Consider the following 23,294-nt stretch of genomic DNA (forward strand, 5'->3'; position numbering starts at 1 on the left):
TGATTAGGTCCCATCTTGCCCTTCTCCAGGGAACCATTGTAGGATAGCATGTTCTCCAGCTCTTTTCCAGTCTTGTTTTATGGGGCTCAAGCACTGCAGCTTTTGCCATTTCCCTAGAGTGACTATCTATAATCTTCTGGATACACAGATACCACTATTATTTGTATTTTTGTAGTGCCTAGAAACCTCACTCAGCGACCAGGACCCCACTGTGCTATATGGTTTCCTGTAAAATACAGCTCAAATTGAGGGAATCTTTCCTGATGTTTATTAGTAATACCTTGCATTTCCTACAGCACATTCCATTCATGGATCTCAAAACACTTAAAACGTGCAAGAAATACCCCTCCCAATGACCCTTTGTGAATAATACTGATCTATTACCCCCTTTTATAGATGAGGAAACTAAGGTACACAGAGATAAGGGCTCAATTCTGCAAGCACTGCACATTTAGATATCCCAGTGACTTAAATGGGATGGCTGTACAAGGAGGGAGTGCTGGATTGGAGCCCTAAGCATCCCAAGATCACACAGGGAGTCTCTGCAGCCCAGATTAGGACACCGACTTCAACTCACAGTCCTGTGCTTTAAGCACTAGGCCGTGCTTTCTCTCAGAAGAGAAGACGGTAAGGGGAGGATGTGGTTTTATGGGGGGTTGGTTGGTAACATCACACTCTTTCATCTGGTTTTATGAGCAAGGGACCCAAAGCAAATAGGCAACAGTCTCACATATTGCCCTGCTCTCCCCTCCCCCTTTGTATTTTTCTTTATTTACAGTGTAAGCTCTTTGGAGCAGAGACCTGAGGGTGTAATGTGGCCCAATCTTATCCAATAATAATCGTGCTTCCTGTTTGGGACTTAGAAACTATGGTGATTGGTACTTTTAAAATCCCTTAGATTGATTTAGATACAGTAAGAGCCTTCCTCAGACTTTTTGCACAAGCACCCTGGAACGCTTGCCTTTGCTTTCTGTGTTTCACCAAGACACTTCGGTGGGCTTCTGTCAGTTCTGATTACAAAGCAGAGGCAACTGACCTTGCTTTTCTTCATGGTAAACTCTCCCTTGAATTCAACTTCCTCTAGGATACTGGACTCCAGCTGGGAAGCTAGGAACGAATTCTGAAAGCCGCAAACCATGCTCAGACCATTATACAAACATACTAGAGGTATCCGTTAATTTATTTCTAAGGTTCCTTTCAGATTCTGATGGAGCCATTGAAAACCACCGGGCAGAACTATGGAATAGGAGGAAACTGCTATGTAAACTAACACAAAGGTTTTCAACCCTGAATTAACATCAGGAGCCCATACGCCTTACCCTGCCCAAACAGCTTGTTAAAAAGGTGGATGTTTGTGGTTTTAAAAACTAACTGTTTGTTTAGGTGAAGGGTATTAGAAAACCAGAGGTCCTGTGACACTGGAAAAACATTTCAATAAATGGCCTAAAAAGATTTAAAATAAACACACACAAATTCCTCTGACTCGTTCTGCCTCATCCACCACAGCCAGCATTCAGCCAACTAGAGATGATCACCAGAAGTCACGCTGACATTGCCCTTCTGGAGACCCCTCAGGCCTCCTTCAGAAAAGAAAACAAAAGGGTCAGTCAGAACCCCCTAGGAGTCAAAGGAAAGGATCCCTCTGAAGACACGTCTCACTTGTCTCCTAGAAAGAATGTCTGCAACTACCTCTGCAACGTCCACCTGCCAAGCATTTACAGATCACTTCATCAACACTGGGCTCTCCTTCTAGACACTTCCCAGAGCAAATTGCTTCTAGCTTGCAGGTGTCACATTGCCCTGTGTGATGGAGGGAGCAGAAGGTGATAACCTGCCCTCTGCCCCAGGTTATTTGGCTGCAGCACACGATGCTTGGATGAGGCTTATTAGAAAAAGCTACTACAGAAAGCCAGTCAGCATGAAAGCAATGGATAGGACACTGAATACAGCAAATATATATAAAAAAGAGACATGTCTTTGACCAGTCTGACATGTAGGTAGCCTGGATCTCTCTGGGCACATTCTCACAGGGATAAAAAAAACTGTGGCTGGCCCAGGTCAGCTGACTTGGGATTGTGTTTGAGAGCAGGTTGGGAAGGGCACCTGCTATAAATTGTCAGTTTGAATCCTGCCCACAATAGTAATAATTGCAAATGGCTACTCTTAGACAGGGGTTTGGAGGCCTTGGTTAAATGAATTTCTGGTCTCGATTTAGCTTCTCGTGGGCAGGTGTCCATACTACAAAAACCAGCATCACAACCAGCACCCTCAGCAGAGAACTGAAGACTGGCTCCTTCAAACCACAGCTGAGGCACATACACCTACACTACCCTGTCAATCTTAAATGATATATAAACATAATGGTCAAATCCTGGCCCCAGTGAAGTCACTGGGAGTCATGCTATTGCCTTCAGTGGAGCGAGGATATCACCCAATATGATTCAGAATATTCATTGATTTCCCAGTAGAACTCATGGCAAAAATAGATCCCCATATAATATATTATGTATGCTAAACTTTCCCTCTTTGTACATGCTTAATTAATGACTTTCTTATACTTGATTGTTCCTGTTTTGTGGACAAAAAACGGTCATCAGTCTCAGGGCTGTCAGTACAGCATCTTCCACTGGTATTAAACTCACTTAAAAGATGTCAACAGCTCTGATGAATGATGAAGATGAGTGGAGATCTTTCTTCCCAACAGCAATGACACTAGAGGATGAACTATGGAGCATGCAATCTAAACATTTGTATAGCTCAGGGGTAGGCAACCTATGGCACGCATGCTGAAGGTGGCACGCGAGCTGATTTTCAGTGACACTAACACTGCCCGGGTCCTGGCCACCGGCCGGGGAGCTCTGCATTTTAATTTAATTTTAAATGAAGCTTCTTCAACATTTAAAAAACCTTATTTACTTTACATACAACAATAGTTTAGTTATATATTATAGACTTAGAGAAAGAGACCTTCTAAAAACATTAAAATGTATTACTGGCATGCGAAACCTTAAATTAGAGTGAATAAATGAAGACTCGGCACACCACTTCTGAAAGGTTGCCTACCCCTGGTATAGCTAACTTACTCTGCATTCCCCCATTCTGAAAGCCACATCGGGAATTGTCTCTGAGGCTTTTTCAGCACTATGCCTCCCAAAGAGGTTTGCCATTACCTGAACCTCTCCCTAGATGCTATTGTTTACCAGTGAGAGCCATGGCGGTGACAATAGACAAGTGTAGAAATCATCTTAATAAAATTTGTAAATCTGTTCTTATCAGAACACTGAGAATCACTGCATGCAGCACTGAAGGTAAGGGGAATTCCAGGATGCTGTCCTAAAGGTACCACACAGAGCTGGGCACTCTCACAGACAGGCTCTGGAGTGGTTTCTTTATGGGAAAGGTATATTTATTCTAAAAGGCTTGTTTTGGTGGATTGGAGGAGTGGTGGTTTGGTTAACTAATGTAGATTGGCTGACACATTGGATATTTTTACTGCTCATACTGTATACATGCCTCAAGACTGCTGATAGGCAGATTTTAAATGACAACAATTAGTATAGTTCATTTAACTTTTTCTGGGTAAATCTCACCTTGGTGCAAATTTTAAACCCTATGTTAACTACTTAAATGGGGCTGCAGTCATACATAGACCTTATCCTTATGACTGAATTCAACCCAAACTCTAACATTACATATAACAAACTAATTTAAAAGCTGTGCAAGTTTCTGGCCAAAAATTTAGCCAGTTTTCTTTCCTTCTACCACTGCTTTTATTTGAAGAAACATAAGAGAATCAATTATTTGATTTTTGTGTACATAGATATGAAGTTTATTGTGAATTAGAGAAAGCACTTTGAAGCCTCTAAAACTTAGCAATGTTTCAGCATTCATTTATGTTGGTCATTGTCAATTATTTGCCCACTGTCAGTTTGCTTATAGAAACAAGGTGGGTGAGGTAATATCTGTTATTGGACCAGCTTAGAAGTTACCTCACCCAGCCTCTCTCTAAACAGCTACATTACTTATATTATAGTCACAGAACTCCCTCTTGTGGCCAGCTTAATACAGTTAGGGGTCAGCAACCTTCCCCTGGCAGTATGCTGCAAGTCACCTGTCTAACAATGCTCTGGATCACCTTGTCCATGGTAAAGGCGATGTAGACATGAATGGTGAACATCTCACGCAGGGAGACCTCATACTGGGATGAATCCATGTTGCCATCTAGCAGGTTCAGCACCATATCCAGGAAAGCTGGGTAGTAATCCTCCACCTCAATATCCACTAGAGGAAGAGAAGGTGCAGCATGAACTACATTGTAACACCCCTCAAAGGCAGTTCCTACAGGCCCACTATGAGTTCTGGGAGCAAAAGGGCCTCATGTTGAAGGTCTCAGACAAATTGATGAGTTACCAGAATGGTCTATAAAATGAAGAACACGTTGTAAGACTTTAAATGAGAGCTTTTCAAACTAATGCCAGGTTTGTAACCCATCAGAGGCCTCACGGAGGAGGGCAGAGGTGATAAAATTCTCAGAACTAAAGAGGTTCTTGCTACCAAGACATCATTATGCACACCATTACAGCAGAGACCTCACCAAAAATATATGAATGCAGATATGTCCTAAGGCTCTTATGAAATAGACCCATTGCACATTATTATTAACTTGTATTTCAGTAGCACCCAGAGTTCCCAACTATATCTGGGACCCCTCTGTGTTTGGCACCATTCAGACACATAACCAAATAGTCCCCGCCTTGAAGAATGTAAAACAGAGACCAACAGGGTTGGGGGAAGCAACTTGCCTGAGGTCACATAGTAACTAAGTAGCAGAGCTCAGTCTAGAACCCAGGTCTCCTGTTTCTCCAGCATCTTAGCCAGCTATGGCAGACTCTCACCACAACATCACCCTTGTTGCTCATGCTTCTAAACTTAATCCAGAGACACTCAGCTTTTTCTACAGTTTCATACCAGAGCTCTGAGCAGTCATGCTGCTCTCTTACATACACTGCAACTCCCCCACCTTTTCTGCCCTGCCTGTCCTTCCTGAACAGTCCTTCCTTTACCATGTCTCTACAATCCCCCTCATCCTCTCCAGCCCACCTGCTCCAGGCCTTGATCACCCATCCCATTAACTCTGTCCTCCCCCCATATCTCCTCTCAGAGCCCGCTGTAAAATCATCTCACCTGTCAGACCAGCCCATTATGAGCCCTCCCCTGCCTCCCTCACAGGTTCTACGCTAGAGCTAGAAAATTCCCCAAAAATGCGTCTCTCAGGGCCACCCAAACCACGTGCGAATTCAGCAAATCCTTTCAGCCACTCACAAAAAGGGAATGTTTTGTTTTAAAAGTCCAAGCAGTCTGTTTGGACTATTCCTCAGCAAAATGTTGATCACTTTTCATTTTGAAATTGAGGCAACTTTGAAAAAAGGGGTGGGGGTTGAAAAACACCCACAAACAACCTGAAATGAAAAACCCAAACAATATTGTTTCAGGCCAAACCAAACCTATATATATATATATATATTTGTATTTCTCTGTCTGGCCCCCAAACTGAAAAGTCACTGATTCGCTCAGCTCCATTCAGCACCCATGTTCAGCTCCTTGTTGAGTCATTGCAAACTTTGTCCCCACCTAGCTCTCCGGGCTCATTCCCCCGCCACTCTCCCAGCCATTCCCTTTGTGTCCTTCCCTGGCTCTCCCTTGCCAACCCCCTGCCATGCTGCTTCTCAACCATTATTCTCCCTTTCTCCTGCCCCAAACTTCCCTCTCTTCCTTCAAGTTCCTCCTTAAACAAGAGCCTGCTCAGGACAATGGGAAATCAACCAAGCAAGAGAGTTGCTGCCCTCCCCTGTCTTGTACAGCCCCCACCATGCTGTTGGGACTCAAGAAATACCCACGGGTCCTGCGCTCTGACTGCCTTTTATTGCAGCCTTTAGGAATGAGATTTAGTGTCTGTGTGTATCCTTAGGAAAGAATCTTCTCAGCCCTTTTATTCTCTCGGCCCAGGGCACCAATGCAGCTGTGGCTGGACTAGCAATTGGAGCGCCTCACGCTGAGACAGACGCCCAGTCCAATCTCATGCTTCAGGGATTCCATGGTCACTGAGGGCTGAGGAGGAATTTTTTACCCATATGGCAGAGAACAGCAAAGCTGGCCAGGTGCATTGTGGGGATTTCACCTTCCCCTTTGCTGCTGCAAGAGGCAAGATACTGGAGTGGACTGACACAGAATGATTTTGCACCTTGTGGTTGAATCTCCTTTTCTCATGACACATTATAGAGACAGGGTTTATGGGGAGGCCCCGGGGCTCCCTTGGATTAAAATTCTCAACAAAAGCCAAGAGCAATGCTCCCTTAATCCAGCCTGGGGGATGCAAAGCCCAAGGGCCCTAGCCAGACAGCCCCAGCCCACCTTGCCTCTGTGATGTCAGCAGTGGCCCTGTGTCACAAAGGGGGTAGGCCCTGTGTCACCAAGGGGGAGGCAGCCTGTGGCTCAGTGTGCTCTGGGAGCTGGAGGAGGGAGCACACGGCTGTCTGGGCTCTGCTTTTCAGACAGTTGGGAGCAATTTTTGGAGCATATAGCACCTGTTTACATAGAACTCGCAGAGGAATTCACATCCTCATTGTCATCATATGTGAGACATCAACATTCTTCTGTGGCTCGACCATCCCAGCACAGGAGTGAGAGACCTTTCCTAGCGTATCCTCAGGGTTAGGAAAGAGAAGAATGAAATTATACCAAGCTCTGACAATCAGCCTTTCTTTAGGTAAATATCTAAAAAGCAAAAATGGAAAACAAGGTTAAAATCACTGATTTAAATCAAGATTTCCTCTGCTTGCTGATTTAAATCACAATGAAAATCATTGATTTGACTCGCTCTGATTTAAACTAGTTCGTGCTGCCGTGAACTCGGTGTGGGGTGGAAAGGGGTCATTTTAAATTGTGTTGGATGTCAAGTAATTTTATCCCAAAACTTAGTAAAAATATGTAGTTTAGAGAAACAAGCAATGCTAGGCCAGCTCTTCCTATCTCTTTTTCTGACCATTCAGGGGGTGACTCCACTAGTTTAGTCCCAGGGGCGCTTTTGCATACCTTAGGGGACACCAGGATTAAAGCCAAGCAAAAGAATCTCTGTGAGTAACCATGGCTATTTGATTATTAAAGAAAAGAAAACACTAAACAAACCAACAAAAGACAGAACACAAATGAGAAAGGGCTGATTTCTGTTCAGTCTCATCTGTGTGCTTCTCTCTGGAGCGCTTTTAACAGATGACACCTTTGTGAGCAGCCCTGCCTTTGATGGGGCACTTTTCTTTTGGTAAGTTGAAACCAAGGTCTTATTTCCCAAAATTGTTGTGAGTCAGACATACTGTTTATGGATGGGCAAAATAATTTTAAGAGCAGGCGGATCTTATTAATAACTAGACTGTTTATCTAGATGGACAAAGTAAGCAATTTTAACTAAATCCTCGGAAATAGAAGAAAGTAGTAAAATTACTGAATTAGAAGAAACCATTTAAGGAGCTGTCTAGAGACTGGCCAATGAACAAAATATTTAGAATCTTAAATTCAGTTAAATCCCATCATTTCTCCGTTTCCCAATGTTCGGCCCTTGTCTATTTCCCAAATGCATATGGTCGAACCATTTAGTGGTTCACAGGAGAAACTGTTAACATCTTAAATTACAACAGTATTTCCATATCACAGCAAAACAGTTACAAAAGTTTACAGCTCTAATCCCTTGACAGGGTTATAGTTAACTTCTCTTACCAACACATGCTGAAGTTTTGGGGAGGTTGCCTTGGGCTGGTTTCTTCCCGAGGCTTCTCTCTTCTGTCTGTGTCAGCTTGCTTGTAGAGAGGGAGAGGACGAGTTGCGTTTGAGCAGGGTAGCAGAGCGTGTGCAGGGAGCTCACTTAGAGTTTTTATACTCTCCTCTTCCCTATTCCCGTGCAATTTTAGAAAAACACACCTCTCTCGCCCTTTCCTTGGCTCTGTACATTCATGGAGCCTCTTCATCTTATGCGTAGGTAGTTTGTTAATGGGTATATGTGTTAGGGCTGTAAGTCTTTCTTGACAGTTCTATTTCCTTTCTTTATGTGGGGGAGGTTCTCAGAACAGCTTCAAATTTAGTCTTTTCATTCTTCTTATTCAGTTCATTTTCTGAGATATTTCTTCAGTTTCATTTGGGTCCAGCAGGAAATGAAATTCTGTTTTTCAAAAGTCCAAACATGCCTGTTCTTTATGAGAAGGTTTTTAGTTCTTGAAGCAGTCTTTTAAAATCAAATCATTCTTAGCAAGTCTTTAGCTTAAATAGTGATTGAAGAAGTTGTTGATTCTTTAGAACAATTGTTGGAGAGATGATTCTTCTTATCTTTCGGAGTTGGGGGGAGGAGTGGCTGGAGCTCGGCTAGTAATGAATTAATTCCCCATTAATATAATAAATAGTCTAGACTTAAATGTCTTCTTATAGTGGTAATCAGCTGAGCAAGGTCATTTGATTTCATGTTAGTACATAATGCATTTTACCACCTGTAGCAATGATATTAGAAAACCACATTAGATGCTTTTCATTCAGTTAAAATACTTTGCAAACATGCCCTCCAAAACAGTTTGCCATTTCAACATTTTAGAAATTAACTAAAGTTTTCTACAAATCTTTTTCTCAACTACACACATTTTTCTCTAAAGTTTGAAGGACCCAAGCAGAGAGTTTTGTTGCAAAGAGGGGCTGGTAGAGTGCATTTTATGGCCTAGATTTATTGTTCTAACATATATGGCGATATACTTATCTTATAGAACTAGAAGGGACCCTGAAAGGTTATTGAGTCTAGCCCTATGCTTTCACTAGCAGGACTAAGTCTTGATTTTTGCTGCAGATCCCTAAATAGCCCCCTCAAGGAGTGACCTCACAACCCTAGGTTTAGCAAGCTAAGAGCTCAAACCACTGAGCTATTCCTCCCTAGCCCTTGCCTGGGCCCTAAATTCATTTTGGAATATCCAACATAAATAACATCCTCACCTTCTACGGGGCCAAATCTTTCCTACAACATTTTTCTTTATAACATGTGTTTTATTGAGTTAAAGGATTAGATCTATACTAAACTGGCAGTTTATAGAAGAGGGGGTGCTCTGGTATAGATAAAACACTCTTTTGGGTGCTTTGATTCTTGACCCAAGTTCCTTAGAGTTACAAGTGGTTTGTTATAGCAATTCAACTTCTATGAAATATTTTGTACAAAGCACAAATGCCAATAATCGACACATATTTTAAACAGAGCACAAAATGAAAATAGTAGAAAAGTTAAAGCAAATTAAAATGAGGACAGTTGCCTTTGAAAGTTTGTACAGATACTCTTGCGGGACATAAACAGGTTTATGGTTAAGGAGATGTTATTTTCTGGACATTTGCTCATTTCTGGATGGCAGAAAGCTGAAGCCTTCTGCAATGTCTTTGATTAGCGTGAACATTTTATAACCTAGCTAACCAAAACTGGGCTACTCATATTTTCAAGCATCCTGGTGATAAATGTATATTTGAATGTTCAGTAAAGGCACAAACATGTTTGTAATGACCTAACCTTATAAAAATAAGTTATAATAATGCTATTCATAAATTGTTTACATCAATGTTGAGGTCTCGCCACCTCATAGTGGTCTTGTCTCTCCAGCCAGGCAGGCAGCAAAAAACCTAAGTCTGGGTCTCCTTGGCCCATCTAGAAGCATGTGTGAGTATGGTGGGGTCTGTGTCATGGGAAGGAAGCCTCAGGGACTCATTCATGTTGGTTCTTGTCTTAGGAGCCGATATGGATCTTTATGGCTACCTCCGCCGACTGCTGGTCCAGTCTAGAGGTGAGTAGGAATTCTCCCCAGAAATGGACCCTCCTCTCCCCCCATTGCTGTCCTCTCCAGAGCTACCTGCAGGGGACTGCTGGGAATCTGCATGGAATCTCCGTGTGCTTGGGGAGTCAGGGTCTCCTGATGGAGAAGGTTTGTTTTTTCCAAGGTTCCTTGGAGCATTTTAGCTTTATTTAAACCCCCAGACATTTCTAGCCCTTCTGGACTGGTAGGGAATTCTCTGATGGGACCCCAATGCAGCACTGCCATCCTGGCCTTGTCTGCACTCTCCTTGTCTCCTGAGGGAGATCTCTTCTTAACTAGAGTAGCGGGGACAAGCAGAGCTGGGGAAGTTCTGGTCTCTAATGGAATTCAGCTGGTTAGGAAAGAATTTGGGGTAGATTCTCCACAAATTTCCCCCGCCCCCTATTGCCCCTGCCCATGTTATCTCAGCTCCCTACCTGTGGGGTGAGGTGTTTGTCAAATGCCTTGGAGATGGGTGTGCAGTATAAATGCTCTTGGCTGTGACTGGTGGCAGTCCCTCTCCAGAGGTGCCCTGCAGTGTCATTAGTTCTCCACACAGCTGTATTGTCTACCTCAGCCCCTGCGGTTTCTATCAGTGACCAGGAAAGGAGAAATGACCCCCTCCCCTTTGCACTTATCCACAGCCACAGACCAGGGGAACGAGGCTACAGCAGCCACTGGGTGTTGCAGCCCTTCCCTATCTGAGCCTGCTGCTTCAGGTAAGTAGGAAACAGGGGTACAGACTCCCCAGATTCACCCCTTTCCCTGCGTAACCTTCTGTAACCTTGAGGTTGAAATGTTTCCAATTCATAGTAAGTTGTTACAGATAAGGCTGCAACAAAACCCAAGTTCAAGCATCTAGGTTGGTTACAGAAAATGTATTTAGGTGACACTATGAATGATAAAAATAAAATGATTAGTTAAGCAAACAGGTGTGCAGTTACCACCTACACTGTCATCACTGAGTGTTGTACTGTGGATCAATGCGGGATCAGTGCACTGACAGCAGCGTGAAGTACAGCCTTAGAACCCTGGGACAGAACGGTACCTTGGGGTGTTAATTGGAGCGCTCACCGAATTAATAAAACAACTCCCAGTAGAAGCTATTCTCAGACTATTGAACGTGCAGCTGCCCCTTACACTGCTTATATTTCCATCGCCTCCTTATTGACTCTTTCATTACATGTGGTTTACATGAACATCTGCACCAATATCCTTCCCACGCTATTAGTATACATAACATTTTAATAAAACAGTCACAGTTCTCAAAAACACTCATTCAAAACCCTGCTTAAGCCAGTTATAGCCAAACAGTAGCATAACCCCAGGCCATGTGCTTGCTAACTCTCACTTTCCCATAACAGGATCTCCAATTGATCGCTAACTTTCCTCACACTAACAACTTCAGTTTTCTAAACTCTACTACGCTAGAGCTAACTTAGGCCCTAAGCCTATTTTCTACTTATGTCTTAACCTAAACCATCCCATAGGGAGGCCAAATTCACAGCCACGAAAAAGTCATGGACCATGAAATCAGACCTTCCCCATGAAATCTAGCTATTGGAGGGGTGGGAAAGGGCAGGCTCCTACCATGGCCCTGGCTCCAGCTGCTAGTCCCCTCTGGGCTGGGGAGGGAGGGAACTGGCACTTCCCTGCACAGCCACCCTCATGGGGGAGATCAGACCCCACTCCAGGTACATACACCTGTTGCTCGGAAGGCAGTGCAGAAGTGAGGGTGGCAATCTCACAACCCCCCTACAACAGTTTTGCGGCTCCTCCACAACTCCCTTTTGGGGCAGAACCCCCACTACAACATTGTGACATTTCAGAGGTAAACATCTGAAAACCTGAAATTGATTTTCAAATCCTATGGCCATGAAATTGGTCAGAATGGACCGTAAATTTGGTAGAGCACTACCTATAGGCTATACCTGCCCTTTGCCAACTCCCTCCAGTGGGTCGGCCTCCTCCTCCCCATGAGGTTCTGCTTGTGCCTGGCATTCGACTTTTCCACAGGCCTTGTGGTCTGCACTGCCCAGGCCCGCCCAGAGGATTCTGGGGGCCTGGGGTCTTCCGCGGCGGAGGGGCCCCGCTTCGGCAGTAATTTGGTGGCGGGAGGTTCTTCCGCTCTGGGACCCCCCACTGAAGTGCCCGGAAGACCTGCAGTGGGGACCCCCTGCCACCGAATTACCGCGGAAGCTGGACCCGCTGCTGAAGTGCAGCCGGGTCTTCGGTGGTAATTCAGCGGCGGGGGATCCCCACCGTGGGTCTTCGGGGCACTTCGGTGGTAGGTCCCGGAACGGAAGGACCCCCACCGCTGCCAAATTACCGCCGAAGACCCGGCTGCACTTTGGCGGCGGATCCCGCTTCGGCGGTAATTCAGTGGTGGGGGGCAAAGACCGGGAGCGGAAGAAGCTCCGGGGGCCCGGGCCCCGCGAGAGTTTTCCTGGGCCCCTGGAGCGAGTGAAGGACCCCGCTCCAGGGGTCCTGAAAAACTCTCGTGGGGGCCCCTGCTGGGCCCAGGGCCTGGGTGCAAAGTCCCCCACTTCCCCCACCCCCCTGGGCAGCCCTGGCACTGCCTGAATGAGGAGGGCTCTTGGATTCTCCATCTCCCTGCAGTTCCCCCTCCCCAGGCACTGCACATGCAAGATTTCTAAATCCTCCAAGCTGTGTTTGCTGCAAGCTAGTCCCCACCCGCTGCCTTGCCGAGACCCCATCGCGCACTGTGTGGGAGTCGGGGGCTGTGATTGTTGGCACCAACCTGTGACAGTGAGAAGGAGAACTGGGGTGGTTTTGCCTCTGTTTAGAGAATCGCTCCTTTCTGGGTCACACAGGTGTTCTCTGTAACCGAGAAAGTTCTTTGGTGACCCAGGTGTGACTGTATTTGTTACTCAGTGAAATCAGGTTCATTGAAGTGTCACAAGAGGACTGGAACCTGCTGCTTTGGGTACCGAAAACTCCCCTCCCTTTAGCACTATCATTCACATCATTCCCCTGGGCGTTCAACCAGAGTCCTTTAATGGAGAAATTTAACCCTTCTCTTCTATTGACAGACACAGCAGTGCAAGAGACTGAAGTGTCAGCCAGAGATGGCAACCCACCTGACACAGAGACTCCTGGTCCAGGTAGGCAGAAAGCGGCGTGATCCACAGCCAGAATTCCTTTCCGAGGCCAAAGTTGCTGTTCATCTGCAATGTCTTTTACAGACTCAACATAACGTTTAGTATCAGGGGGTAGCCATGTTAGTCTGTATCCACAAAAACATCAAGGAGTCTGGTGGCACCTTAAAGACTTAACAGATTTATTTAGGCATAAGCTTTCGTGGGTAAAAAAACACTTCTTCAGATGCATGGAGTGAAAATGACAGATGCAGGTATTATATAATGACACAAACTAACATAATGTTTAGTTCTAGCTTGTGCAAACAGTATAATTCCCATGGGATCTTTCTGGGTGAACAATGGTATATTAAGATGGGGTGCTATATTAGAGAATCACAACTGTTATTATGAGAGTAAATGTCTCATTAGGCTCAGAATTCAGAAGGATGCCCACAACTGCTTATTAACTCATGTGCACGGTTGCAGCAATTATCCAAGCAGTTGCAGTGACTACTTGTGCAAACGATCATTGTGATCTGTAACTGGTTGACTGTGTGTCAAGCGACCGCGGCTGTGGCTGGAACTGTGGGTGCTACTGAGCCACACACATTCCATTCCTGGAAACAGATGCCAGTGCATTTTTCATGACTGAGATGTCCACATTTTTCATATGTATATTAGAAATGGCTTTGTGAGTCATGATCAGATGCTGTCTCAAGCACTGCTAGTTTGGGGGCTGTGCAGTGAGGTGGGCCAGAATAGGTAACTTCTTGGTCAGAACACACCTCATAAGCTCAAATACCTCATGGAACCAAATGTTCTAGGTGATAGAGCCGCCTTGCTGAATCCCAAGGAAGAGGAGAGGTACCACAAAGGTTTTATCCCCAAAGAAGGGGGATCCCACATTTCAGTGCTGCAGCTCTGTGCATCTACCTCCAGCCGAGCCTTGCAATGTCTCTATTTCCTTAGGGTTCTCCAGCTCATGAGTTACATCCTTGTGGCTGAGGGGAACCCAATGGAATCCCCTTCAAAGTCCCTAGTCAAGCAGAGAGCCTCCTCATGTCAATGGAGGTTCCTCCCACCTGGAGCAATTCCAGCCATCTTGGGAGCCACAGACCAGCACAAAGAATTGAGCCTGGGTCTCATTCCACATGGCAGTGCAGAGCACCGGGCACCAGAGTGCTAGCTTGACCTCCCAAGAGTGAGGTGTGAATGTTAGGGTGACCAGATGTCCCGATTTTATAGGGACAGTCCCGATTTTGGGGTCTTTTTCTTGTATAGGCTCCTATTACCCTCCACCCCATCCCGATTTTTCACATTTGCTGTCTGGTCACCCTAGTGAATGTTCTGAGGTCTGTGCAGTAGAAAAGAAACTCCTGTGATCTGTTTACATTGGTTCTTGTCTTAGGAGTCAATATGGGGCTTTTGGACCGTCTCTACCGAAGACTTACTCACACTATTGGTGAGTAGGAATTCTGCCCAGGAGCGTCCCCCATGATACAGATTTACCCCAGTTCCCCCTGATTCGTATTACCCTGACATAGAACCAGTCACATGACACCTCACCCCATCACTGCCCTTCTGAATTACAGGATGGACACCTTTCCAAACGGACAGGACAAATCTGGACTCCAGCCAGCCAGGCCCCACTGACTCTTCTGTCCCAGGTAGGAGTCAACAGCATTTCTCTGTGACAAATCACCACATTTCTATTGCTGTCCCATCAGAAAGTTCCATCCCAGTGCACACAGGATCATTCAGTGCCTCAGTTTCCCTAGCTTCATAATGGGGCTAACAAGACTCACAACCTTCACTGGGGTCCGGAAGGTGTGGGTAAAGTTTGTAAAGGAACTAGAAGGGGAAATGCCCGATCTCAGTGTTAAGTAACATGACACTGTCTGGGCAGTGATTGGTGGAAATCTCTCGTCAGGGGTTCCATAAGGTGCAGACAGTTCCCTCACAGCTGTATGTCCCTGTCGCCACCAGGGCATTCTATCAGTGACCATGATTGCGGGAAATTAACCCACCGTCTGCCTGTATCCACAGACACAGAGGAGCAGAAGGTGGCCCAAAAACAAGACCTGGCGCCACAAACCCTGGCTGCAGGAGCAGGCAGCCACTCCAGCACTTTCTGTGCTGAGCCTCATGATCCAGGTAGGCCCATGCCTAGTACTGAGTGCCAGGAATAAAGTGGGGAGGGGAAAGCAGCCACAGAGACAGCAAAACCCCAGGGCTGAGAGAGCAAGAAGAGACTCCACCCAGGCTCTGTGCCCTGCTCTGCACATGCACATAAGCCACTGCCCTGTGCTCCACCTTACACGCCAGCCTCCGTGCCACCCCACGCTGGGCTAAAGCCCTGCTGCCATAGGGCAGCACTGGAATCACCACCGGGCAGCCTGGGTGCCAGTAAAGGGGGAACTGACCCACCAGGCAGCTCCCTCTACCAGCTCAGCTCCCCGGTGGCCCCTCAGAATGATTCCTAACATTTTGCTAGTTCTTTTGACTGCCGCTGCACATTGAGTGGATGTTTACGGAGAACTATCCACAATGACTCCAAGATCTCGTTCTTGAGTGGTAACAGCTAATTTAGACCCCGTCATTTTCTATGTTTTCCAACGTGCGTTACTTTGCACTCATCGACACTGAATTTCATCTGCCATTTTGTTGCCCAGTCACCCAGTTTAGTGAGATCTCTTTGGAACTCTTTGCAATCTGCCTGGGACTTAACTATGGTGTGTAATTTTGGATCATCCACAGATTTTGACACCTCACCATTTTACTCCTGAACAGCAAAGGCCCCAGTACACATCTTTTTACCTCATTGTGAAAACTGAAAATAGACTCTTACCCTTTGTTTCCTGTCTTCTAACCAGCTACAGTCCATGAGAGGACCTTCCCTCTAATCCCATGACTGCTTACTTTGCTTAAGAGCAAACTTAGTTTCCTTCTGTTCATTTTAGGCACCAAGCAAAAGGCCTATTCGTCACCCAGGGGACAGCTCACCCCAATCAACAAGGAGGAGGAGGAGGAAAGGCCAAGGAAGACCAGAGTGAGTGAGGAGAGAACGGGAAATCCACAGCACACTGGGGAAGTGCCCATAGCACAGACGGTACAAGGTTCCCTCCATCACCAACTCAGCCTGGACTCCCGCTCCTACTGCCTTCTCCACAACACACTGACCCTCTAAGGCTCTGATCCCCTTTCCCCGTCCGCTTGTCCCAGATTCACTGCCATTCTCTGGCCCTAGAGAACATGCTCTGAACCCCTTGCCAGGGCAGGTGTTGCAGACGGGAGGAGAGAGGCGACTTCATTCCCAGCACCTGGCTCTGCTTTCTTTCTGCTTTGCTGGCTGGTCAGCAATGGGCTGCATTAGGGAACCAGGGAGAGAAATAATAACCAGCGTCCTGAGCTTCACCTCTCCCCAGAGTGTCCTGCGCACTCACCTCTCCCTGGGCCCAGGGCAGGGTTAGCTGTTAGCCCAGCCTAGACCTGCGGAGAGCAAGGCTCTGGGAGGGGAAGTGGCTGGCCCAAGGCCAGAAAGCAGGAGTATCCGTCCCTGGTACACTCTGGAAGTGACCATTGGAGGAGGTGAGCAGGCAGAGACAATGGGCCTGTCAAGGTTTCCTCCCCCACTCCGAACTTTAGGGTACAGATGTGGGGACCTGCATGGACCCTTCTAAGCTTAATTCCTAGCTTAGATCTGGTAACGCTGCCACCAGCCAGAAATCAGTGTCTGGCACACTTTCTGTCCCCCCAAAACCTTCCCTGGGGAACACAGATCCAAACCCCTTGGATCTTAAAAGAAGGAGAAATTAACCATCCCCCCTCACCAATCCCTGGTGAGTTCAAACCCAATCCCCTTGGATCTTAAACCAAAGAAAAATCAATCAGGTTCTTAAAAAAGAAAGCTTTTAATTAAAGAAAAAGAAAGGTAAAACTTATCTCTGTCAAATCAGGATGGAAAATACTTTACAGGGTACTTAGATTCATATAGCCCAGAGGAAACTCCCTCTAGCCTCAGGTTCAAAGTTACAGCAAACAGAGGTAAAAATCCTTCAGCAAAAAAGAACATTTACAGGTCTAGAAAACCAACATAAGACTAACACGTCTTGCCTGTGCTACTTACAAGTTTGAAACATGAGAGACTGATTCATAAAGATTTGGAGAGCCTGGATTGATGTCTGGTCCCTCTCAGTCCCGAGAACTAACAACCCCCAAAACAAAGAGCACAAAACAAAGACTTCCCTCCACCAAGATTTGAAAGTATCTTGTCCCCTTATTGGTCCTCTGGTCAGGTGTCAGCCAGGTTTACTGAGCTTCTTAACCCTTTACAGGTAAAAGAGACATTAACCCTTAACTATATGTTTATGACAGGGCCAGATCCTTGGCCCCTGGGAAGGCCACATGAAGGGACATTAAACTCTCCCTTCCAAGCTCCCACGTGGTTTCCTCACCCCAGCATGGGGGCAGGGAGGAGCCCTTGGATGCTGTCTCCCCATCCCTGACCTGTCTGTGTGGGTCTCTAGACTGTCAGCCTTCAGGACACAGATTGTCTCTGTCTGCGTTGTGCTGCACTCAGTGCAACAGGGCCTGATCCTGACTGAAGCCTCTCGGCGCTGCCCTAACATCAGTAGTGATAGGTAATCAGGGAAGGCCCCGGGCCCCACCATCCCTGCCCTCCTCTCAGCACACACCACCCCAGCTGGTGCCAGGGACAACTGTCCTGTTGAACCAACCATCAGTGATACGAGGCTCGTGCAAACAAAGGGACCAGATGCCCCTTCCAGAGAAGGGAGAGTCCGGCACCAGCTGGAAGCTGCTCTCCACCAGGGCCATAACTTTATTCCTCCCAAGTCTGGGTTGCGGTTACCCAGCTGCTGATGGAGACTCTACACATTGGGGCTTGTCTGCCTGATACATCATTGCCATGTCCTGCGTCTCTTCTCTTGCACAGGGCCTTGCTTGCATGAGGGACATGGATGAGGCTGCCCTGAGGAAGGAAATTGGCATCCTCTTCCCAGCACTCCACTCCATGGTAAGAGATGCTGGGATCACTCAGGCAAAATGCCGGGGCCTGTTGGCTTAAACTGGGTAGGCTGTGGGAAGAGCTGTCCCTGCCTCATCCTGTTCCCATTGGGGGATGGATCCTGGAGAACTCTCCTTTGGTTTCTTTTCCTCCCACCCACCCCAGCCCCTTTGACCGGGAACATCAGCATCCCACACCTTGTTCCAACGCTCCACATCTTCGGCTCCTGACCCGTCAAACTCTGCTTCTACATGAGCCACGGCCCCCAAAGCCTCGGTGTCACTCATAGACTGATCCAGCTTGCTGGCCTGTTCTTTAGATGGGAATTAGAATCTGCCTCTCCACCCTCATCCCTTCACTCTGCCATCCGAGGGCTTGGCCTGAGAGACACTGGATCTAGTTTACCTTTGCTGGTGTTGCTTTCTTCCCTTAGGTGTGTCATCTCCCCAGAGAGCACCTGGAGGAGCGGAGAGAGGCCCTGGACTCTCTCATCCATCTGGGTAAGAAACACCTTTCCCAGAGAAGGAGATCCCAGCCTGTGGAATTTCAGAGCCCAGGCATAGAACTATATTCCCTTCCCCTTTATGATTCACCCCATTATGATTCACTCCTCTTCCTGCAGCTCACTTGTTCCTAGTGGAGCTGCTTGTGTTCCTGTTCAGGAGGCTGAACAAGGATGAGGAAGAGGAGACCTGTGCCAGTCTCCTCATTCTGGACCAGATAGTCCGATCCAACGGTAAGTGACCCCACAGCGAGGCCTCGTCTTTTGATGTGTTATGGCCTCTTGTGCAATTAGCTGCGCTTAGCACTGGGCCTCATTGGGCTCACTTGTACCTGTCTGCAGTAGACAAGCCAAGTCCTGCAGCCCCTCAGCCGATGCTGCGGCAATGAGAGAGGACAATCACTGCTGGAACTGCAAGCATGGGCAAATGCAGCTGGTTACCCATGGGGGTAACCTGACAGGAGGGTCATGTAGGGACACTGAGGTTGCTCTAAGGTTCCTGAGATCTCAGGTCCCTGCACGCCCCGGTTTAACATCAGCCCTGCCAAGCCGGTGTCTGTGTCTCTTACAGTTTCCAAAATGACACAGCACACAGAGAAGCTGTTCACAGCCCTGGGGCCAATCCTGCAGAGCACAAGCATACGGGTGAGTCTGGAACCATGACCAACGCGGCCAAAGCTAGTGAATGTCTGCCTGTCAGTGCAGAGCCTGCCGGGACCCTGTGCAACGAAACACATGACCCATCAGTGCTCCATAGTGTAGGGCAGAAGGTGGGGGAAAGAATCCCAGCAGGGCTCCGCCTGCATTGCCATCTCTGGGCTGCCTAGCAGTATTTCACCAAACACCCTGCTGAGAAAGGATCCCAGCCTGGACTGGGAGGGGACAAGGTCCCTCCACACTGTGTGCAAATCATTTCTGTTTCTGTCTGGGTCTGGCAGGTCAGAGAAGCCCTTGCTTATTTGATACGCACAATGGGGGCGCATGGGCTCTTGGAAAAACCCGATTCAAGACCCTTAATTGACTTCTTGGTGCGTCAGTGCACCCTGCCCCTCGACAGCACGGTAAGAATCCGCAGAGACCTTAGTGATGGGGGTCCGTGAACAGGGCAGAGCATGGGGTCAAGGGATAGGGAAGGAGGGGCAGCTGCAGATGGGGAGGGGCAGGCAATGGGCAGCAAATAGGGCTTGGGAAGCAGATGGAACTGGGGACAGCACCCTCCATCTACTGATGGAAGATGATGACAACTAGAAGACAGTGTTTTTTCCTCCCAGCCCATTCGCTCTGATCCCTCTTCCAGCTGCCATCTGGGCTCTGTCCCTGGGAGGGCAGGACCTCTGGCTTCCTCCTTCTCTCGCCCCACCATGATCATCCAACCTACAGGAGACTAAGCCATGATGGGTCTGGTTTTCACCACGCAGAGGGGTGGAGCCTAGAACTGGCTCCACACAGACCCTGGGCTGGTTATGACACAGTCACAGCCAGGGTTGTGCATTTTCCCTTCAAGCCCCATTTTCACCCCCTGCCGTGCCCACTATAGGTGCCATGCCACGGAGGTCTCCACTGAATCTAAATCTCCCTGGTGTCTCCTTTACTTCTCACCATCAGGAGGCAGCAGACGGGAGGCACACCATGGAGCTCGAGGTCCGCCAGCTCTGCTCCAGCACCCTGCAGTCCCTGGGTGATTCCCCCAGAATGGCCAATGTAAGTGACCCTGCCCCTCTCCATTGGACGCAGGCCTCTCTGAGTCTGAGCTTTTCCATGAGACAGGCCGCAACCAGACTTATTTACCTGAGCCTCCCCGCTCCAGAACATCATGGGGTTGGGTAAAATGGACCCTGGATCCAAGCCAGATCTGGTTCTTTGGAACAGGGAACACTCACCAGCTGAGTGCCCCTGCATGCCAGGGTTTGGGGTCACAGGGGCTCTTCCGCTCTAGCATCCCCTGTGGTCAGTCATGCTGCTTCTGCAGCTTCCATAGCTCAGTCCCTCTTCATTGGTCCCTCTGTTAACTTTTTCCTGGCTGTTACAGGGTGGGGTCTATACAGACCATCACATTCTTGTTTTGCAAAAGCCAACCCTAGCCTGGGACTTCCTGCCTCTCACCCACACTACCCTGGTGCCTAAGGGAGAATCCACTGAGCTGGGAGACACTACATCCAAATCTCATCTCTGCTGACTATCGCTTAGGTTTCCACACACTGCACAGACCTGATTACTGACCCAGGCCTCAGAACGCGAGCCTAAGCAGTCAAGTATTAGCCAGCCCCTCCCCACACTGAACAAATTAACAGCCACGTTGCGCAAGGTCACATCAGGCAGAGCTGAGACTAAAAGCCACATTTCTAAGAAGGCAGACCCAAGTATTGTGCCCTCAGCTACAGTGTCGTTCAGACTGAGCCTGCCAAAGATACGTGCTTTAGTTACTACAGGTGGGGAGAGACCCCCGGGGGTTCCTGCTCTCCACTATTCTATACTGTCCAGCAAAGAGTTGTGTAACCCTCTGGCATAGTGTGTGTTAAGTCCCCCTCTTGTCCACACAGCAGACAGCAATTTCATCTGTGGTTCAAGTGGCGCAGGCCTGTGTGGGGATGGGAAGGTCAGAGCTCAAAGCTCCCTGAGCGCCTGTCATGGTTTCACTTGATGGTTTTGGTTTTCCTAGTCTCCTCTTTATTGATCAAGCTGGTGTATTGCGTTCTCGCCATGAGAACACGGCCTTTCCAAGTGGGACTGGAGTTAGGAAATACAGTGCTGTCAGTGATGATGCTCCACTCAACAAAAGGCGGGGCTCAGTCATGTGTCACTTGATTTGGTGCTGGAGGCAGACACTGACAGGTGTGAAGGGGGAGGGGGCGGGGATCGCTGCATGGTTCAGGCTGGGTAGAGAGATCTGGCTGGCGGTGGCGAGGCCAGGGGTGCCGTCTAGTGTAGGAAAGAGAGAGCTGGTGCAGGAAGAGGATATTTCCATACTGAGACGGCTTTTCTCTGCTCTGCAGGTTTTATGGCCTGGGCTGCTCCTTCAGCTGAGCCCAGCAGCCCATGGGCCAGCCCTGCCTCTCCTCCTGCAGACCTCGGTCGGGGTGGTAAAGAGGCTGCAGGAGGAAGGCAGGCTGCCCTTGGCCAGGAGGTGCGGCAAGGCGAACAGAGGTGAGGCCTAGTATTTTATCCACCCGCTCTTAGTCCTTCTCTAGCGAGAGGCGTATGGCCCCAGGTGGGGGTGGGAATCAGCTCTCGGCTCTGGCTCCGGCTCACTGCAAGGACACAGCCAGCCATCAAGGCACAGGTAGAGCTCAGAGACGAATGCAAAAGATCCCTCCAGAGCCTGATGGGGTGTCTCCCCTTTCTGTTCACAGGGTGTCGGTCAAGCCCCAGGGCCACTCTACCCCAGGAGCTGCTGGCTCAGCTGCTGGTGAGTAACCTGCAGTCAGGAGGTTTCCTTATGCTCAGTGGGAAGGGGCCCTGGCTTGCAATGCATAGTGGTGGTGGCTCTTCTCCCCGCAGCCCCCAGAGGAGCTGACTCATCACATTCCTCGTGGTCATTGCACATCGACCCAGCGCCTCTCGGCATTTAACAGAACCAGCCAGCTCTCTGAGCCAGCCACCTTCCTGGCTCCCCTGATCCTGGGGCTGGACCAGGGCCCCCAGCACAAGTTAGTGCAGCCCTCGGACGGCTCCAATAGAAGCCAGCTGGAATGAGCCCTTAGGGACTGTTGTGCAGGCCCCCTCCTGCCCCCTGGCCTCCAGCATCCTCCCTTACCAAGGGGCAGCTGGGGATTCCCTTTATGGCCCAGCTGCCTCTTTCGGGCTGCTTCAAGCTCCCCTTGTGCTGCTCTAACCTAGGCCCAGGATCTGACCCAGCAGCTGCCTGACGGCCTCTGGATAAGCCTGTCTCCTTTCAGCTGAGCTAGAGCCAGCCCAGCAGTGAGACGATGGAAAGAGCCAAATGCTGGTCCATGGAGTGTCCCCGATCAATTGAAATATCCATCTCAATGGTGTCCTGGTTGTCAGCTCCACCTCCCTGCTGTCTCCTTCCCTCCATCACTGAGCTCTCCCCCTGCACCTGTAGGGAGCTCCCTTCTCACACTGCCTTGCAAGGGAGGGCTACAGCCACCTCTGCCTCTTTGTCCGCCAGATGCTCGGTGCGTCTTCATGCATGACGGTGCAGGTCAGAAGGGCAGCCATGTTCCTCCTCTTCCAGCTGATGAGCATGTTCCAGGCCGGCTCAGGCCGATTCTGGAATAACTACACGACGGAAATGCTCCTCTACGTGGAAGGTGAGGGGGGAGTGTCTCCTCTTGCAGGAGCAAAGGGAGGGGACACTGTGGTGCTGGGCTAGAGAGGGAGAGGGCAGGGCCCCCCTCTGAATCCAGGATAATATGATGGTGTAACCTTGGAATCAGAGAGGATCATGTCAAGATCATACTCGGGGTTCATCTAGCCCAGCCCCCTGTGCCTAGACAGGAAGGATCCTTTCCAGGACTGTATCTAACCTTCATCTGATCCCTCACCCCCTGGGGAAGGATCTTGACAAGCAGAATTCCTGGGTATTTCACATTAAGAGATCTGGGTCTGAGGAGCATTGTTGTCCATCAGTGATTTGCAAAGAGCCATGGGTCCCCTGGGGCCCATGAGTCAGCAGCTCCTCCCCACCCCGTGCCAAACAAGAGCCAGGTTGCAGGCTGCTCCCCAGGAGAAGCGTCTAAACACAAAGGAAACTGACCTGCCCATCTCTTCCAGATGACAAGACCTGCTTCTGCCAGAGGGAGTGGGAGCAGCAGCTGCTGCAGGTAAGGGTCAGAGAAATGGAG

The 23,294-nt window shown here is 48.5% G+C and overlaps 3 protein-coding genes across 6 annotated transcripts in view; all 3 read left to right on the forward strand.

Annotated features, from left to right (window-relative positions):
* Nucleotides 1–6,516: 6,516 nt before the first annotated feature.
* Nucleotides 6,517–23,294, forward strand: part of LOC123344580 (maestro heat-like repeat-containing protein family member 1) — an 80,615-nt gene continuing 63,837 nt past the window's right edge. For 2 of the 4 annotated variants that reach the window (XM_044980946.1, XM_044980947.1), the window contains exons 1-9: nucleotides 9,864–9,989; nucleotides 10,505–10,579; nucleotides 12,914–12,985; nucleotides 14,370–14,423; nucleotides 14,554–14,628; nucleotides 15,008–15,115; nucleotides 15,922–16,010; nucleotides 17,916–17,996; nucleotides 18,421–18,487. In XM_044980946.1, the coding sequence (XP_044836881.1) occupies nucleotides 9,875–9,989; nucleotides 10,505–10,579; nucleotides 12,914–12,985; nucleotides 14,370–14,423; nucleotides 14,554–14,628; nucleotides 15,008–15,115; nucleotides 15,922–16,010; nucleotides 17,916–17,996; nucleotides 18,421–18,487 (736 nt within the window). In that variant the 5' untranslated portion in view covers nucleotides 9,864–9,874. The other 2 variants (XM_044980950.1, XM_044980952.1) reach the window with 2 other exon arrangements.
* On the forward strand, nucleotides 18,959–21,663 carry LOC123344583 (maestro heat-like repeat-containing protein family member 1). Its single transcript, XM_044980955.1, has 4 exons — nucleotides 18,959–19,134; nucleotides 19,428–19,550; nucleotides 20,095–20,190; nucleotides 21,483–21,663. The coding sequence occupies exons 1-4, from the start codon at nucleotides 19,069–19,071 to the stop codon at nucleotides 21,642–21,644; spliced, it is 447 nt and encodes a 148-aa protein (XP_044836890.1). The 5' UTR covers nucleotides 18,959–19,068; the 3' UTR covers nucleotides 21,645–21,663.
* Nucleotides 23,231–23,294, forward strand: part of LOC123344581 — a 75,625-nt gene continuing 75,561 nt past the window's right edge. Inside the window, exon 1 of the mRNA XM_044980953.1 lies at nucleotides 23,231–23,273. The gene's annotated coding sequence lies outside the window, so the exon portion shown is untranslated. The remainder of the gene's footprint in view (nucleotides 23,274–23,294) is intronic.

The sequence above is a fragment of the Mauremys mutica genome, chromosome 11 (genome assembly GCF_020497125.1).
Source record: "Mauremys mutica isolate MM-2020 ecotype Southern chromosome 11, ASM2049712v1, whole genome shotgun sequence".
NCBI classification, from domain to species: Eukaryota; Metazoa; Chordata; order Testudines; family Geoemydidae; genus Mauremys; species Mauremys mutica.